The sequence below is a fragment of the Xenia sp. Carnegie-2017 genome, unplaced genomic scaffold (genome assembly GCF_021976095.1).
Source record: "Xenia sp. Carnegie-2017 unplaced genomic scaffold, XeniaSp_v1 HiC_scaffold_14, whole genome shotgun sequence".
Lineage (NCBI taxonomy): Eukaryota > Metazoa > Cnidaria > Anthozoa > Malacalcyonacea > Xeniidae > Xenia > Xenia sp. Carnegie-2017.
Genome location: NW_025813447.1, coordinates 2,735,581 through 2,753,632, shown reverse-complemented (window position 1 = coordinate 2,753,632; position 18,052 = coordinate 2,735,581). Strand labels below are relative to the sequence as shown.

At 34.5% G+C, this 18,052-nt stretch overlaps 2 protein-coding genes across 3 annotated transcripts; one reads left to right on the top strand and one right to left on the bottom strand.

Annotated features, from left to right (window-relative positions):
- Nucleotides 1–561: 561 nt before the first annotated feature.
- On the bottom strand, nt 562–11,118 carry LOC124434857 (lectin-like). Of its 2 annotated transcripts, XM_046984781.1 has the most exons (3): nt 11,053–11,118; nt 10,181–10,263; nt 562–1,140 (listed from the first exon to the last, which is right to left on the bottom strand). In XM_046984781.1, the coding sequence occupies exons 2-3, from the start codon at nt 10,245–10,247 to the stop codon at nt 728–730; spliced, it is 480 nt and encodes a 159-aa protein (XP_046840737.1). In that variant the 5' UTR covers nt 10,248–10,263; nt 11,053–11,118; the 3' UTR covers nt 562–727. The 2 variants fall into 2 exon arrangements, with proteins under 2 accessions (XP_046840737.1, XP_046840736.1); XM_046984780.1 differs by lacking the exons at nt 10,181–10,263; nt 11,053–11,118 and adding an exon at nt 1,237–1,509.
- Nucleotides 1,900–6,489, top strand: LOC124434858 (collectin-10-like). Its single transcript, XM_046984782.1, has 3 exons — nt 1,900–2,058; nt 5,554–5,639; nt 5,814–6,489. Exons 2-3 carry the CDS (start codon nt 5,573–5,575, stop codon nt 6,212–6,214), a joined length of 468 nt encoding a protein of 155 aa, XP_046840738.1. The 5' UTR covers nt 1,900–2,058; nt 5,554–5,572; the 3' UTR covers nt 6,215–6,489.
- Nucleotides 11,119–18,052: the final 6,934 nt, after the last annotated feature.

Genomic DNA, 18,052 nt, shown 5'->3' with positions numbered 1-18,052 from the left:
TATGACATCTTTTGAATATTCATAAAGCGATAAAGGTGACAAGGATAAAAGGCCTTTATTACAATATATTTGGATTATTAATACTGCGTATTCCCATAATCCCATCCCCAAGCGAAGGTCAAGGATTTTCTGAACGGGAATAAACTGAAACAAAATGCAGCCTTAGTACCCATAAATCCATTTTAATTTTCATTCCATTTTCGTCATGTAATTTTACAACATCAATCAATCCTATGGATGCCTGACAACCTTGTCAAGGTGAGACAAGTACGCTATTTTCACTTGTACAGGCTAAACGAAAAACTGGACGTTTAACTACGTTTAACAAAAACAATATTGGGAAAACCAGACATATACTATCACCTCCGGCTTTTCAACTATATATCAATGCCAACGAAGCATATTTCAGTCGTATGAATTGCAAGTTTTGTCACTCCTAAAGATGGCAATAGGTTTAGTGGAGTCGGGTATTTACTAATTTGGTTTCTATAAAATTGCATTAAATACATCCTCAAGAACTTTGCATGTATCCAATCATTTCAAGTAACTAAATACTGTATGTATCATTCTTAATGAAAATTGACATAATTTTTTATTTCAATAGCTGTATATTACTAACATGGAGCAGATGAAAAGACAATTTTTATCGCAGTTTTCTATAAATACTAAGAATTGTTTAGATAATTATATCGATACAGACAGTTAAGATGTCTAAAAATGTTCACACTCATTTACCGCCTTTGCAACTGCCCGCTATGTGACAAATAAAATGGCGTTCATAGGAACACGGCACATCGTTATGTATTCCTCCTGTATAAAATGGGTCTGATGCAATCATCTCGACACAATCTTCATTGCCACCTAAATTACAGGGTTGCATGTTTCCCCAGTAAAAGAAATCTTGAATATGACCATCGGTTTTGTAGAATTTTGAGCCGAGGCCTGGAGCCGTCTTGAACAATCCGATAAAAGTCTTATTGATGCCTTTTTTACTCATTATTGAATAGAGGTAGTCATTGTTTGCCTTTGAGAAGGGAACTGCAAGGTCAGCACCTTTATCCAGACAATACTGTCTTGCATTAAGCCACCTAGCCGTGTGATTACTGAAATAATAACAATTTCCATTGACACATTCCCAACCTGTAAAATGATTCAAATTGTTTCCAATATTTCACTGGGAAACCTATTATATATTCTGGAAAATTCTGGCGCGGTTAATCATTTAAGATCACTTACCATTTACCAGACTCCAAGGACAAGTGAGCACAAACAGCAGTAACTGTACTTTCACGTTGTTTTTCATTTTTTCCATGATGTATCTTCAACTTGACTGGAGAGTACTACCTATTACATGTGCAGTCTATTTATCTTTAGTTATCTTTAAATTTCCTCTCCTAAACAAGATGCAATCTTACTATATTCTGTTTTCTTGAGCATCCTATTCTGTCAAGCTGTATGTGTGTGTATGAGATGAATTCTAAAGCGGCTCGATATTTAGAAACATCGCATCTCACGATTAAACATTCATAGGTTTATCTAGTGACGTCTTGCAAAGCAGGTGTTTCCAGTGTTGCTCTTTATTGGATTGGGAGTTTTATATTGTCATATAATCGTTTAGAGTTCTTCAATCCTAAAAAAAAGGAATGACTTAAAGTAGTGAAATATAATGCAGACGAGATTATTCCATATTCATTATACAGTAACAGAGAAGCTTTTCTTGGACAGGGAGGACTGTATTAAGAGAGGACACAGTTACACATATTATTATACATGCGAAGCAATTATTTCCATAAGCGCAGAACTAATAACAATACGATAAGTTTTTAAACAATGAGAAGCAAATTAAACAAAATTTAATTAGTTTGGTTTTCGGACAGCTGAACTGCAACTTGAAATAATTCAAGCTTACATTAGTGGAGAGCAAATTGTGCGGGACAGACTACATTGCAACTGCATGAAAGATTTGAATCAAGAGTTATTACGTATATTGGGAAGCTACATTGGAATACCTAGTTTATCGTTATAAATCTACTTCACAAATACGCAGACACATATTGGGTAAGGAAATGAAAGCAAAGTTGACGTAGGAAAGATAATAGACGAAAGATGCCTATAAGTTTTGACTTCATTTTATATCTTGCACGTTAAGAAGTGAAAGCAAAAATACAAGAAAAAAGATGTTTCAAGCAATGATATTTTTACCTAAGCTTTCTGTTTGTTATAAGAAGTCTTTTATTGGTTACTATGAGAAGAAGTGTTTTTCAGTTTCAAATGTTGAATTAAGGGACGAAGGGACTCGTTTTCGGAATACTTTTGTTTTAAATTAGCTATTATTATGACTTGAGAGTAAGCTAAATCTGCCTAAGGTAAATTTTATTCTCTTGACAAAAATGATAAAGTTAAAATGAGGATGCCAAACTTTTCCGGACGCTTTAACCATTAACCATTTACTAGGTAGTTTTGCCAAATGGCAACAATTATACCAAACGAAATTTTTACAGACTTTTCAAAAAATTTGCCTAGTAAAAGTGTCAGTTTAATATGACACGGTGTCTACGTGCTATGTACGTGATTGCTGAGGTCTGGAATCAATTACAGATGTGGCTGTGAGCAAGTTTAGTTCAGTTAACAAGCATGACAACAATTGAATCTTTGTGAAGCGAGATTGCTTAAAGCGGTTGCCTTTTGTCATTTAAGTCATGCTTTTTGAACGGTCGTCTCCATTTAGATGAAGCAATTCCCTTTTTAAAGGCCTTGTAGAGTTTTTATTAATGTGACCCTCCTATCTAAATGACCTCTATGTATATACATTATAAGCGGAAGTAATATTCAACAGGAAGTGACGTCTACACATCTTCCCTTTTTAAATAATATAAAGAATAACTAATCATAATAGGCTAAAACTGGTACAAAACTTAATTCAGTTTTCATCTCTTCAAAAGGTTTTTGTTGAGCACCTCCCCACTGAAATTCATTCTTTGTACTCAATAGATCTCTAATAGGTTTTGTTTTTTCGGACAAATTTGGAATGAATTTTCCCAATTGATTAACCATTCCCAATAATCTTCGCACATCACTCACATTTTGTGGGACTTTCATATCTTGTACTGCTTCAATCTTTTCTGGGTCTACTTTAATTCCATCTTCACTCACTATAGTACCAGCAAAGTTTACCATCTTCTTAGCAAACTCACACTTCTTAGGATTTAGTGTTACCCCAGCATCGTCAAATTTTTTCAGCACAGCTTTCAGTCTACTGTCGTGTTCATTTTTTGTCTTTCCATGAACAAGTACGTCGTCAATTATGCTTAATTGACCATCTTGTTTCTCCAGAATCTTTTCATCCTTTTCTGAAAATGCTCAGGTGCAGATTTAATACCGAAAGGCACTCTGTTGAAACAGAATCTTCCGAACGGAGTAACAAATGTAGTTAACAAACGAGAGTTTTGTTTTAGTATTTCTTGCCAGAAACCAGAGTTACAATCTAGCTTCGAAAAATATTTTGATCCTCTTATTTCTGCCAAAAGACTTTCGATCTTCGGAAGTGGATAAATTTCTCGCCAAGACCCACTCATTTAACTTTAAGATGGATTTCAAAATAGCAAATACCATGGTGAATGGTGATAATAACAATGTAATAGTTCTTAAAAGATCTGTTTTAACCAGAACACTAACCCAACAATTCAAAGGAACCGTTATTTACAGCTAGAAAGAGACACTATGCATTTCGGCAGACTACTCGTCAGGTATCAACGTCTGCTAAATGAGAAGCTCCAAACCATGCTATATTTATAACGTTACAAAAGGTCAATGTCATCCCATTTTGTAACGTTATCCAAAGGCTTCTTCTTCCATATCACTTGCATCATTTGACTGAATCGCTTCGACTGTCGCTATTAAATTAAGGGCATTGATAGCTGGACGTCCCAGCAATGGCTCTTTCAAATTTTTCACAATATAAATGTCTTGCTCTGTTGTTTTTGAAGTGGCAGTTCTTAATGTTGCTCGAATTTTTTCCGTTACTGAGAGCTTTGCTTGATTTGGCTTTGCTCGAACAATTCGTTATTAGTTGATTGCATCCGTGTTATGCCTGTTTGTATAAACACCGGTTCTGGAATCACCGTCACATCAGCGCCCGTATCAATCTTAAATATCACTGTAGACTTTCCTAATAATAAGTCGATTGCCCATTTCGCTCATTTTCTATATCGTTAATTGTCCCAAGAAAAAAATCTCCTGGGGAATCCGTGCTTTTGTCATCAACTGAATGAATTTTTGCGCTTGAGTTACTTCTGCATACCACTGCAAAATGTCCTTGTTTATTACACTTTAAACAAGTTTTATTGTTCGCTCGACAATCCTCTCTTTTGTGAATTGTTGATCTTCCACATCGAGAACATTGACGGTTTTTCTTGCTCGAATGTTGATCGGGACTCCTATTCTGATTCCATTTTAACTTCGATTTTTGTGTCGTATCATTACGTCGATTTGTTCTTACGCGAGCAATCATCCCATTTTGCTGTCTCCTTTAGAATATCGTGATGGTGCTTGACAAGCTCCGATGATTTCACCTCCCTAATAGCTTTCTCCAATGTTAATTTATCATCTTGCATTAGCCTTTGTGAAAGGTTTGCATTTTGTATACCGACGACAATTCTGTCTCGTATCAACTCGTCTTTCAGTGTTCCAAATTGGCAAATTTCCGCCAGTTCGTACAAATCATACACAAAGTCGATGACTGGTTCTTTTTCACCCTGTATTCGTTTATTGAACCAAGCACGCTCGAAAATTGTGTTCGATCGACCAACAAAGTGCGATGCAAATTGTTCTACAACATTTCCGTACACCATATCTCTTTTGCTTATTTGAAAGCTTTTTAATAGATCATTGGTATTGCCTCCCATAGCATATACCAAAGTATTGATTTGTACTTTATCATCTTTTTCGTCTAAGCCAGCTGCGATGCGATAACATTCGAATCGTTCAATCCATCGCTTCCAATCTTCGGGCTTTTTCGAATCTAATTTTTCTGGCAATGGAAATTGTGTTTGAAATGCCATTTCTTATTTATCTCAACGTCTCTTGTCCACTGGTCTTTACCATTTTAGACAGAATCCCATCACTGCCACCATGTAGAGTTTTTATTAAGTGACCCTCCTATCTAAATGTCCTCTATATATAACATTATAAGCGGAAGTAATATTCAACAGGAAGTGACGTCTACACAGGCCTAACTTAATATTTCATTATTTTGGAATTGTGTATTTAAAATAAATGCGATTGGCTAGTGTTTTGTTGTTTACAATTTATTTAAAACTAATTTGTTTTACTTTTGTGTAAACATGGCTCTATCGTTGACAATTAAAGGTGGAATGCGATGTAGGGTGCGCAGCAAATATATGCAAGCATTAGAAAACATTAAAGATACATAGAAATAAATCGAAAGAACTTAAAAAAATTAAGATACACTAAGGAAAAAAGCACATATTTTAAGAAGTAGGATACATTTAAAAATAAGGTACGATTAATAGAAAACACTATTTTGTTTTAAAGATAAGTCATCATTAAGAAAATGAAGAACAACGTGAAAGTACTCTTACTGTTGTTTTTGTTCGCCTGCTCTTTGAGTCAAGTGAATAGTAAGTGCTCTTAAATGTTAAATTAATTTAACTTCCACATATCCTTAGATTATAAAATTACTTCAACACGGAAATATTAAAAACAGTTAGTGTTCTTTTACAGGTTGGGAATGTGTTTGTGAAAACTGCTACTACTTTAGTGATTCTATGACTTGAATTTGAATCATTTTACAGGTTGGGAATGTGTCAATGGAAATTGTTATTATTTCAGTAATCACACGGCTACATGGCTTGACGCAAGAAAGTATTGTCTGGATAGAGGTGCCGATCTTGCCGTTCCTTTCTCAAAGGCAAACAATGACTATCTTTATTCGGAAATGAAGAAGAAAGGGATCAAAAGTGCTTTTATCGGACTGTTCAAGACGGCTTCAGACCTCGGCTCAAACTTCTACACTACAAACGGTCGCCTTCAGGTTTTCATCAACTGGGCAAGCGGAGAACCTAATAATCAGAAAAGCAAAGAACATTGTGTTGAGATCTATGGAAATAATGAAGGAAAACATAATGATTTGCCATGTACATGTCAACGCTATTTTATATGTCAAATAGCGGGCAGTTGCAAAGCTCGTAGATAAGTGTGTAAAGTTTTACGACAAGTTGCATGAGTAACTATACTATGATTTGGATTTGTAGAAAACTGCATGAAAAAGTGATTTGTTTTAGCAATTGTAAAATGTATTGAAATAAACATATAGATAATTTGGCAATGTCATTATACATGCAAACATTACTCTTAAAACGGATTTCACTCGAAAATATTGGCTGAAAAGTTTTTGTGGATGAATATATGACGAAGTACAAAACATCACGCAAATGTAATAAAAATTGATGGGATTATGTGTACTGTGTAGAACCGTTGCATGTTATTTGAGTAAAATACTCCTCAGCATAAGAGCTTTGCATTCACCTGAGAACTAGAATATTCCCAATTACAACAATTCAGAAATAATTATTCTGGAATAATTTCCATTTATCATTGTTATCTTTATGAGTATTCGAACTGTGTTACATACTTCGTTGTACACGAATGTACCTCTATATTCACAGAGGCGCAGCCAGCCGGAATTTTCTGTGTTAACTCCCTCTAAAAACATGACCAGAGATTTGCCAGGCGGAAAGTGAATTTTCAACATGAACATAACAGCACAACATAAGACTTTTAAAAAAGCCAACACAACAGTGAAATAAGGCAAGATAAAAGGTTTTTCTAATAAAACAATTACGTTTCGTCTTTAACTTAACACATCATCAGATTAAATGAGATAAATTTTATACATGAGGTTTTAAATACAACAATATATTTACAGGGCGTTAATTTACGTGTGAATAGGATCTTTGCGTTCAAGTATATTGTTGAAGAAGCAGTGAGCAAAATTGTCAAACATGTATAAAGGGAAAATGCTTAAGTTGAACAGTTTTCTAACAACTTCTATTTCAGTATGAAAATGTTCATAGCTGGAACCAAGGTTGAAAATTCTGTGAAGTAAAGAGGAGATTAAAGAGCGTTTGTATTAAATTAGAATGAAACTATGAAATTGGTAAAGAGACCAGTGAATGTGGGTTTACGATAAACAGAGGGGGACACTTGCCATTTGAGCGAGTTATTTTTACGTCAAAAAAAGGAGTGTGCCGTCTTTTTCAAGTTCAGATTTAAAGCAAATGTTAGGATGTTGGTCGATAAGAAAGAGAGGTACGTGGTCCAATGATCGGAAGGGCAGAAAGCGATCACCAACGTAACGTTGATAAAGAAGGGTTTTGAAAGCGGAGAGACAGTTGTGAAGCCATCAAATCTCGTTGAAGGACATGAAGACGTTAGCAAAATAGAGGTCCTAGGGGACTGCCAATAGCCACACCATCAATCTGTTAATAAACTTGACCATTAAAGATGAAATGACAGTTTTTGACGGAGAGAGAGAGAAGCTAAGTAAATTGTAAGCGATCAAGGCTTGAAAAGACATGTTATTGGAGAAGAGTTGATTAGTAGTTATAGCGATTGTTTCATCAACTGAGGTGTTGGTAAACAATAATTTAACATCAAAGCTCGTCATTGCAACGCTATAAACGTTACATGTTTGTAAATGTAGATCGTCCAGGTTGGTATAGTCCTGAGAAGGACTGTTTTTGTTGTTGTTGACTGACGTTTCGACAACCTTAGCAGTAACAGTCCTTCTCAGTTACTGTGAAGTTAAAAAGACGTGCGTTTATATTTAACGCTGTAAATTATACTCATTTTAATTTTATATGTCACTAGACATTGTTCGGAATATTTATTTAACATGGAAAAAACCAAAACTTACTTTTCACAAAAGTGTGTTTGCCAACCGTCTTGTTGTTACCACTCGCGATCAATTTCGTAATGTTTATGCAAAAATTATAGAACAGCGCTCATAGGGTAACAGAATATATAGAGTTTAGATGAGGCTATATCGCAGGGTATATAACTTACATACTCTATATTTAATTAGATTACAGGCGGCGGTTGTAGCCTATTTATCATTCATATTGGCCAAAAAAGTAATTTATATTACTGCTGTTATAGAAATCCCTTGCGTAACAGGTTATGCTTGAAACAAAAAATTTTAATGAGTTTGCCCTGCTGTATATTTCGTCACTCCGTGCTGAGATCACAGAAAAATTGCAATTAATTAAAGCTATGAACTCTTATAAAAACCTATTTTTCAATGTTTTTTGATAAAGTGTTTTAGTCAGTCTTATGCTAGAATGATGATTGAAAATACTGGAATATGGTTCTACGCTTCTAAGACAATTCAAGATACAGCCAGTAAGTAGCACTTGATTCGAAAAGTTGATGCAAAATTGTCATTGTTGAGCAATGCTGTACATAATCAGGAAACTTAGATTCAAAAGAGAAATTAACGTAAATTATACTCTGATTTATGCCAAATTGGATGATGTTCATAACCTTATTTAAGTCTGTGGACGTTTTTTGATTAAATATTTCATATTACAATGACGGATACAGTGTTAGTCAAAATAAATTACAGATGCTCAATTTTAAATACAAAATACCTTAAAAATAAAAATGAATATTTGAATTTCTAAATAATAAAATTTTTCCAAACTTGTTGTATCAAAGGTATTTTTTAAACCCCAAACAAGCTTTAATAACTTATGTTGATTGATGCACCCTAGATCCCGCCACTGATATTGATATATCAGATAAAATTTCTAGATGGCAGCGTTATTGTATTTTTTGTACGCAATTTCAGATAGCTATTGCTTCATTTTTATCTTCCCATTAAAACTTCCGTTAATAAAAACTTTGGAATCGCGTCATTGTTATTAAATTTTTTTTAAATAGTCGCGTTCATTCACATCAAACTGTTCTAACGTCTTTGTCAGTTCTTGTTTACAGTAAAATGTGATCACGTGTACCACTATCAAATAGAAAATAGACATTTTGTCACATTTACCTTTCAATTTCTGTGTAGTGATAAATTTATCATTACGTTGATGGGCATTTTTCCTCGACGAAGTTAAGATGCAACACTAAAGTCATATATGGTCACGTGACGTGGCAACCAAATGGCTCGATGGAACTGTTTTCTACGCACTGTTGAATGTCGTATCGTTTACTCTGTTCTTTAAAGAATTAGAAATTGGCAAAAAAAGAGACAGTCGATCAAAATAAGTTAAAAGATAGTTAAAAAACCAATCCTATCACATATTTTAAAAACTATGAAAGACTATCAATTCTTTAACTGTGTATACCAACGCTGATGAGGCACGGTTTAGCCGTACACATCGTCAGTTTTGGAACTATTCATTAGTATTTTTGCGACGTCAGGTATATCGGATTCCAGGTCATTGCAATAGATGTATTAACAAAAAATTTTCGGGCAAGTATTTCAAGTTAAGCGAGTTTTAAGAATGTTTACAATCATTATCACAATTGAGGAAATCGATTTTTATTTCAACACATTTAACTGAATTACTGTTACTAAAAAATGAAGTTTTGTTTGTGCAATTTGTACAAAAATATCGTCAATCGGAAAGTTTAAAATGTTCATAATAATGTTTACACTCATTTACCGGCTTTGCAACTGCCCGCTATCTGACAAATAAAATGGCGATCAACGGAACATGAAATATCGTTGTGCCTTCCTCCTGTATAATATTTAGAAGATGCAATCATCTCGACACAGTCTTCATTGCCACCCCAATTACTGGGTTGCAAGTCCCCCCAGTAGATGAAAACTGGGAGGTGACCATTGGTAGTGTAGAATTTTGAGCCGAGGCCTGGCGCCGTCTTGAACAATCCGATGAAGGCCTTATTGATGCTTTTTTTACTCATTAATGAATAAAGATAGTCATTGTTTGCCTTTGAGAAGGGAACTGCTAGGTCAGCACCTTTATCCATACAAAACTTTCTTGCTTTAAGCCAGGTAGTCTTGTTATCACTGAAGTAGTAACAGTTTCCATGTACACATTCCCAGCCTGTAAAAGAATTATAACTGTGTTGAATATTTCTCTGCTACTCTGTTTTTACATACTGGCGTTTAGCATTTACGTGAACTTACCATTTACCTGACTACAAGCCGAGGCAAATACAAACAGCAGTAATATTATATTCACGTTGTTCTTCATATTCTGAATGATATATCTTGAAAAAAAGGAAAATGTTATTACTTGGGTACTTTATTTATCTTCATTGTGTCCTATCTCGTTCTGCAAGTTAATTTATTCTATTCTTTAAGTGTATCCTAGTTCTTCAAGTGTTCTCTATATTTGTTCAAGCGCGTGCATCCTGTATTTTTACTGTATCCTAATTTTTCAGTCTTCCTTATTGATTGCTTAAGTTGCGTATAACGTATCTTTGTGCCTCCTAAATCCTTAGTTTGTGTTAAAATGTCTGTAATGATGTAGTGTTCAGACGAAACATGTGGAATACATGACGTCAATTAAGAAATGCATTGAACCAAGAGAAATTTGTCTGACTTCATTGGTGCCTTTTATAAAGTTCTTTCATTGTAAAAGGAATCAAGCTTGAAGGTAAAGCACGAAATCTTTTTCAATCTTTTGAGCTGGTATACCTTCGTAGACATGCTGCAATCGATTGTAATTGTGGTCATTTTGCCCTGACGCCTGTGTAAGAGCGACGACACATTTGAGCCTTGCTTGACCCTCTATAAATTCATGCATCCAAAGAGAAATTCAAAATTCTATTGAATTTTTTGGCATTCAACTTGCACAAATAACAAAAGGAAGACAACGAAACTCTTTTTTTAGAAGGAAATTGGAACCTAGAACATGTCAAAATTCACTAATATTAAACACGTGTATTACATGGTACATTGCAAATCCCAAATGGTTGGGAAAGCTGTTATTCTGAGCTTGAAAAAAAAATAGTTAGAATCTCCGATTCTGTTGTACGTTAAATTAAATTTCCTACCCTAATCAAGACATTGTCTACTTTTCCGTTTTCCTCACTAACTTTCTCAGTTCTGTTTTCTTGAACTCTTGATTCTATCCAGATGTACGTGTGTGCATGGAATGATTTCTAAACAGAAGGCAAACCTCAATTTATAAAAACACCGGTTCGCATGATTGTGTATTCATATACGTAGATCTAGTGGCGTCATTTAAAACAGGTCTTTGTCATAATGTTGTTCTCCATGCTTGCCACGTCTTTGTGGCATGGACAAGTGGCTTGACCTCCTCAAGGTATTGAAATGCTTCAGTCGTTCTTCAACAGAAAGCAATGAAGGATAATGCAGACAAGATTATTCCTGCTTTCATTATACTGTGATAGACAAGCTTTTCTTACACAGTTAGTCTGAGGAATGTACTGGGAGATGGAACACTTACATATAAATATCCTTCCAAGTCAAACAATGCAATTATTTATATATTGCTACAAACAAAATCAATACAATAAGGTTATAAGGAAAAAATAGAAATAATACCACGAAGTTGATTTGGTTTTCGGACAGCTGTAGGCATATATACTGATGCGATTTGAAAACATCTAGCTACATCAGAAGAAAGCACGTTCAGACAAACAATATATTGCCGTTGGAAGCATTGAAGCTGAACTAAAACTTGGACTATAGGAGATCTTGATGATCAATCTATTTCACAAATACAAAGTAAAGTGAACGTAAGAAAGACAACACGAAAGATGCATAAATTTTGACGTAGTTGCACGTCAAGGGATGAAATTGAAATTACAAGAAAAACAAATGTTGTTAACAAAGATATTTTTATCCAAGCTTTCTATTGTGCTATAACGATCATAATTGTATTGTTGGTATGACTTCCATTAAGACCTTGTGCTTAAGTGTTTCCTGTGATATTGCCCGCCAAACCGCTCAAGTGATCCGACGGAATAAACAAGTTACACTGCAACAGCAAGCATTTTGCTCTCCTTAAGCTGATTCATGTTGATTTTTTAGCTACCGAATTTTTTTCTTTCCTTGCTCATTCAGCTTTCATCTCATTTTTAGAACTGTTGCAATAACTAACTCGTGTTTAAGTGAGGTTGTTGTATCTTTGTCACCCACGATTGTGCACGTGTACATAGCATGAGTAAACATGTTGAATGGCTGCCCCATTGTTATAAATTCGTCGAAACACTTTTAGATCAACAAATATTCACAATTGCTCACAAACTTTGTGATATTATATACAAGACTATTCAATTGTCATATCAGAATTGATAATCTAATTACTGCAGCCATCTTTGCAATGTATTCTGTAAGATGACACGGCGTTTCTGTTCAATGTTAAACCGATAAACGATAAATGAACAATTGATTATCAAATACTCACTTCGTTCTTTTAAGTCGCTGGAATTTCATCAAAAGCTTTCGTCGACATTCGACAATGGCGAAAACCAAAACGTACTTTCAATAAAGTATCTTTTCTAAATGTCATGTTGCCACCAATTGTTACCAAACTCGTGTAGTGTGTATACAAAAATTTTGAAAGGACCACAATATTATCACAGAATTACGAATCAGTATACAAAAGGGACACTTGATCAGCTTGCTGTGCATATTTATGGTGAATGTTTAATAAGATTACTAACTGCTGTTATAAGCTATTCTAACGGAAGTTTTAATGGGAAGATAAAAATGGAGAAATAGCTATCTAAAATTGTGTACAAAAATACAATAAAGCTGCCATCTAGAAATTTTGTCTGATATATCAATATCAGTGGCAGGATCTAGGGTGCATCAATCAAAATAAGTTATTAAAGCTCGTTTAGGGTTTAAAAAATACCTTCGATACAACAAGTTTGGAAAAATTTTATTATTTAGCAATTCAAATATTCAGTTTTATTTTTAAGGTATTTTGCATTTAAAATTGAGCATCTGTAATTTATTTTGACTAACACTGCATCCGTCATTGTAATATGAAATATATAATCAAAAAACCTTCACAGACTTGTACATCATCATCATCATATCTTTTCGCGCCAGGGCGATCCAAACTCGGGCTGGAAGTTTGGAAGTGTTGCGCGTGTTGTAGCAATCAGTCAAAATCAGGGACGGCATGTGAAGCCTTGCTACTTGTCCCCAGACTTGTACATAAATAAGGTTATGAACATCATCCAATTTGGCATAAATCAGAGTATATTTTACGTAAATTTCTCTTCTGAATCTAAGTTTCATGATTATGTACAGCATTGCCTAACAATGACAATTTTGCATCAACTTTTCTAATCAAGTGCTACAGGCTGTATCTTGCCATGTCTTAGAAGCGTAGAACCATATTCCAGTATTTTCAAACCTCATTCTAGCATAAGACTGACTAAAACACTTTATCAAAAAACATTAAAAACTAGGCTTTTATAGGAATTCATGGCTTTAATTAAATGCAGTTTCCTATGAACTTGGCACAGAGTGACGAAATATACAGCAGGGCAAACTCATTAAAATTTTTTGTTTCAAGCATAACCTGTTACGCAAGGGATTACCACAACAGCAGAATTATAAACTTCCTTTTTGGCCAATAGGAATGATAAAAATGCTACAACCACTACGTGTAATCTAACTAAATTTACCGAAGGTAAATCAAATGGATTCACAATCTTTTGAGCAATGGTTGAAGCGATAACAATTATTTACATAAAGTAAATGGTTTGAATCCGGGAGTATCGTTACATGTTTATAAATGTAGATCGTCCAGGTTTGTATAGTCCTGAGAAGGACTGTTTTTGTTGTTGTTGACTGACGTTTCGACAACCTTAGCGGCAGTCATCTTCAGAGTCAAATGAGGAGTAAACGTCAGGTTAGCCGTATTTGTTATCTGGTTCTTACGTCATGGTATTGTGTGTACAGGAAATGTGTGGCTGTCAATTGTGTATTGTCATTGTGGATTAATGTGATGTGTAATGTTTTTAGTTGATCGTTTGTTTGTACTGTGAATAAGTCGTTTGTTAGGTGCCGGTAATTGCTATGATCTGTTCAGGGGGGTTTGTCCCAAGTTGGTATACCAACTTTCTAATGTAAGCCGTTGTCTATAGTCAGTACTGTAAGTAATGCATTTTGCCGAGTCCCAGTCAATCCTGTGCTTTGTGATTCGGTGATGTTCGGCAATGTGATTAGTTCTGTCTTGTTTCCTAGTAGCTCGTTTGTGTTCAGTAAGTCTTATGTTTAAGTTCTTGCCAGTTTTCCCAATATAGGAGGAAACCATAAAACTATTTCGTCAATAAATTTGAACATTTGAAACTGACACTAGTTCTCACTTCAACCAATAAAAATGCTATCCTGATGAACAAACACCATAGAAAGCTTTGATAAAAATATCTTTCTTTACAACATCTGTTTTTCTTGTAGTTTCAATTTCATTCCTCGACGTGCAACTACGTAAAAATTTATGCATCTTTCGTGCTGTCTTTCTTACGTCAACTTTACTTTGTATTTGTGGAATAGAGCGTACTTTCTCCTGATGTAGCTAAGATGTTTTCAAATCGCATCCAGTATATATAGCCTACAGCTGTCCGAAAACCAAATCAATTTTGTGTTACTTAATTCAATTTTTCCTTATAACCTTATTGTATTGAATTTTTTGTAGCACTATACAAATAATTGCATTTTAACTTGGAAGGATATTTATATGTAGGTGTTCCATCTCCCAGTACAGTCCTCAAACTAACTGTGTGAAGAAGCTTGTCTATCACAGTAATGAAAGCAGGAATAATCTTGTCTGCATTATTCTTCATCGCTTTCTATTATTTTAGTAGAATTCAAGAACTCCAAATAGAAAAGCAAAGCACAATGAAGAACGACTGAAGCATTTCAATACCTTGAGGAGGTCAAGCCACTTGTCCATGCCACAAAAACGTGGCAAGCATGGAGAAAAACATTATGACAAAAACCTGTTTTGAATGGCGCCACTAGATCTACGTATATGAATACACAATCATACGAACCGATGTTTTTACAAATCGAGGTTTGCCTTCTGTTTAGAAATATTACATGCACACACGCAGCTTGAAGATGGAACTAAGAGTTCAAGGAAACACAACTCAGAAAGTTGCTGAAGAAAACGGAAATGTGGCGGGATCTTTAGGGTGAATTAATCAAAATATTTTATTGTACCTCGTTTGGGGGTATATAGAGGTAACATTTTGGTGAAATTTTATCATTTAGAAATTCTAATATTTAGTTTTCTTCTGAAGTTATTTTGTACGTAAAATTGAGCATCTATATATTTTTTTTGACTAGCACCGGATCTTCCACTGTAATAAGAAGTATTTAATTACAAAACTTTAACAGAGTTGTACGTATAAAGTTTTGAATTCTACTAAATTTGGCAGAAATCAGTGCATTCAACATGCAATTTTTTCTTCGCGATCTAAGTTTCTTTATTACTTGAATTTTACCTAGAATGACAACTAGCTTCACAATTTTCAATCAACTTTTCTAATGAACGCTGTATATTAAATGGTCTACTACATCTTGGGAAAGTGGCATCATATTCTGGTATTTTCAATTTAGATTGTAATAAAAGGCAGACTGCAGCACTTTATCCTTTATCCGAAAACTTTAAAAAGAAGGCTGTAGAATATCGTTATTATACATCATTCAATTAATCAAATTAAGCAAAGATTGTCACTTTAATTAAATGTACTGCTGTAACTTAGCAAACTCGCAAGTTTTGGTCCGGTTATGGAATTTCCGAAAAATATTATACTTCATTTCTTTAGCAATCGATTATATTCAGGTCTAAATAGTTTTCCAGGCCACATATTGTATTACGAATGTGATTACCATAAAGGCAGCCAGTCAACTGCATTTTCTGCTCAGTGGGAATGATGAATAATAGAAGCCATTGTCCATTGTTCACTACCTACCAGATGCTTCATTAGGCAATTCATCCATGTTGCGCTCGCTTTCATAAAAATTGAAATCATTAACCATTCCTGAATAAAAGAAAAAATGAGTACATTTAAACTTGTATAGACAAGTTCAGTTACGATTTACATATTTTTGAATTGGTACAAACTAGAATTTGAAGTCATCAGTTGTCTCACAACAGTTAAAACTCGGTTTTCAGTGGCTTCATTTAAGCAACGGGTTACCTGAGGCGAAAAAAATGGAGCTGCGGGCTGCTGGCAATAAAGGAGCTAAAGTAGAGCCCGAAACGTATTCACTTGTGTCTTCTGAAACAGGATAAGATAATACTAATAAAAAAATTTGTTTACACGTAGCTATTGCAACAGTTCATTCATTTACACGTGGTTATTTCAACAGTTCGTTGAACAGTTAGCACTGCAAAAATTGTTGATGGTATCAAGATGACCGTAAGTTTTTAATAATAACTTACACTCAACATCACTATGATCAGTATTTCTTCATAGCTTTTTCTTAAATGAGGACTTTTCTTTAGAGGTTCTACATCTGAATCTTTGTCAGAATCCAAACTACACGTGATTAAAATAAGTATAGTTGCAGATGCTACTTGTTCCATGGAGCATTGTTATGTGTATCAGGACGACAACAGATTGACTTTCGGGAAAAGAATTTATTAGTTTCTTCTAAATTCAATGTATATAAGCCCTATAACAATTATAATATCGCTGCCGAAAATGAATATCTGACTCTAATGTGTAATTTACTTGTATAAGTGAGTATCCTTATTCTGTAACCTTTCCAAGCAGTTTTTTCTGGAAAGTCAAGTCTCTTTGCTCTTGATCTAATGCTTGTTCGGGGCCAAAGGCATATTAGATTCTATAAAATTGTTTGCAAGACAATCTGTCACTAAATAGGAACAAAGAACCATACTTAGCTACAGAAAAAATAATCTTTTCTTTGAATATTGCACTTACACCATCACATGTTTCTATCCAACTTAACCTACTTTTCCTCGAGAAATTCAACAACAGCAAAGTTATTACTTAGCATCTAAAATCAAAGTCAATTAAAAAGGTTCTAGCAATGCTCTCTTATTAATGTTATGCAAAAGAATATTGCAAATAAATGAAATACAAGTGTGATTTTATGTGTCGATAAAGCAGCTCAATACGTATCTGAATCTAGAAATGTTGCGAAAGTTATCCAGCATTTTGATAAACATAACAAGCATTAATCAATGATAGCAATGCAAAATAGCCATAAACACACATTTGCCATTTGGGAAATCTATTTAAATAGCCTTTTCTCAATGTTATCTGTGGTGAGCACTTTCATGGATGTTCTTCTTTACAGGTTTTGTAAACACCAACCAATCGCGAATCACATGGCGTTGTGAACAGAGCCTCTGCATTCAAATAAATTCGACAAGAGAAAGTTTCATCTCCGTTCTCATTAGATTCACCTGTTTGCTCAACTTCTTCACCACAAGAAGACTCATTAAAAATGAACGCATTGTCCGTGGACTTAACATTACTTTTTATTCGGTCAGCCTGGTTGCAGTCTGGTCTGTACTTCATACAAGAAACTTGTTTTACAGGTATATTTCGTGGTGTTTGTAACAATTAAAGTACGAGCACAAGCAAGTAAACCTGGATAACCATTTTTTTAAGTAGGCCAAGCCAATTATGAAGAGCATTTTGCTTAATTTAAAAGTTGTTTGCCCATTTAACTAACCTTTCACTAAGTGTTGGGTCGGTATCCGTTTCAGATCCTGATGAGCTAGACTTACATGATCGGTAAAGATCTATGTCCTCACATGCGATTTGTTGAAGAGTGGCACAAATTTGTTTTTGGGTTTGTTCATTTTCGTCAGCTAAAGAGTCTCTGCCACTGTCAGGATTCACACTTATAAAGCAACTGTTTTGCAGCTGAAAATCTTCATCGTGTGATGGAAGAAAAAGTTCACTGTTGTTTTTCAGTGTCCTGTTGGCAGCTGCCAACTTCTTTTATATTGTGCTCGATTTCTTTTCATAAGGAACTATAAACAATAACGCTCAGACACACGTTTAACTTAAAAGTTCTTATTGA

Excerpts from the sequence above, each read along its gene's own strand:
- LOC124434857 (XM_046984780.1), bottom strand. The coding sequence starts at position 1,312 with ATGGAAAAAATGAAAAACAACGTGAAAGTACAGTTACTGCTGTTTGTG. Across the intron at positions 1,141-1,236 it reads TCCTTGGAGTCTGGTAAATG|GTTGGGAATGTGTCAATGGA; the intron begins GTAAGTGATCTT and ends ATCATTTTACAG.
- LOC124434858 (XM_046984782.1), top strand. The coding sequence starts at position 5,573 with ATGAAGAACAACGTGAAAGTACTCTTACTGTTGTTTTTGTTCGCCTGC. Across the intron at positions 5,640-5,813 it reads CTCTTTGAGTCAAGTGAATA|GTTGGGAATGTGTCAATGGA; the intron begins GTAAGTGCTCTT and ends ATCATTTTACAG.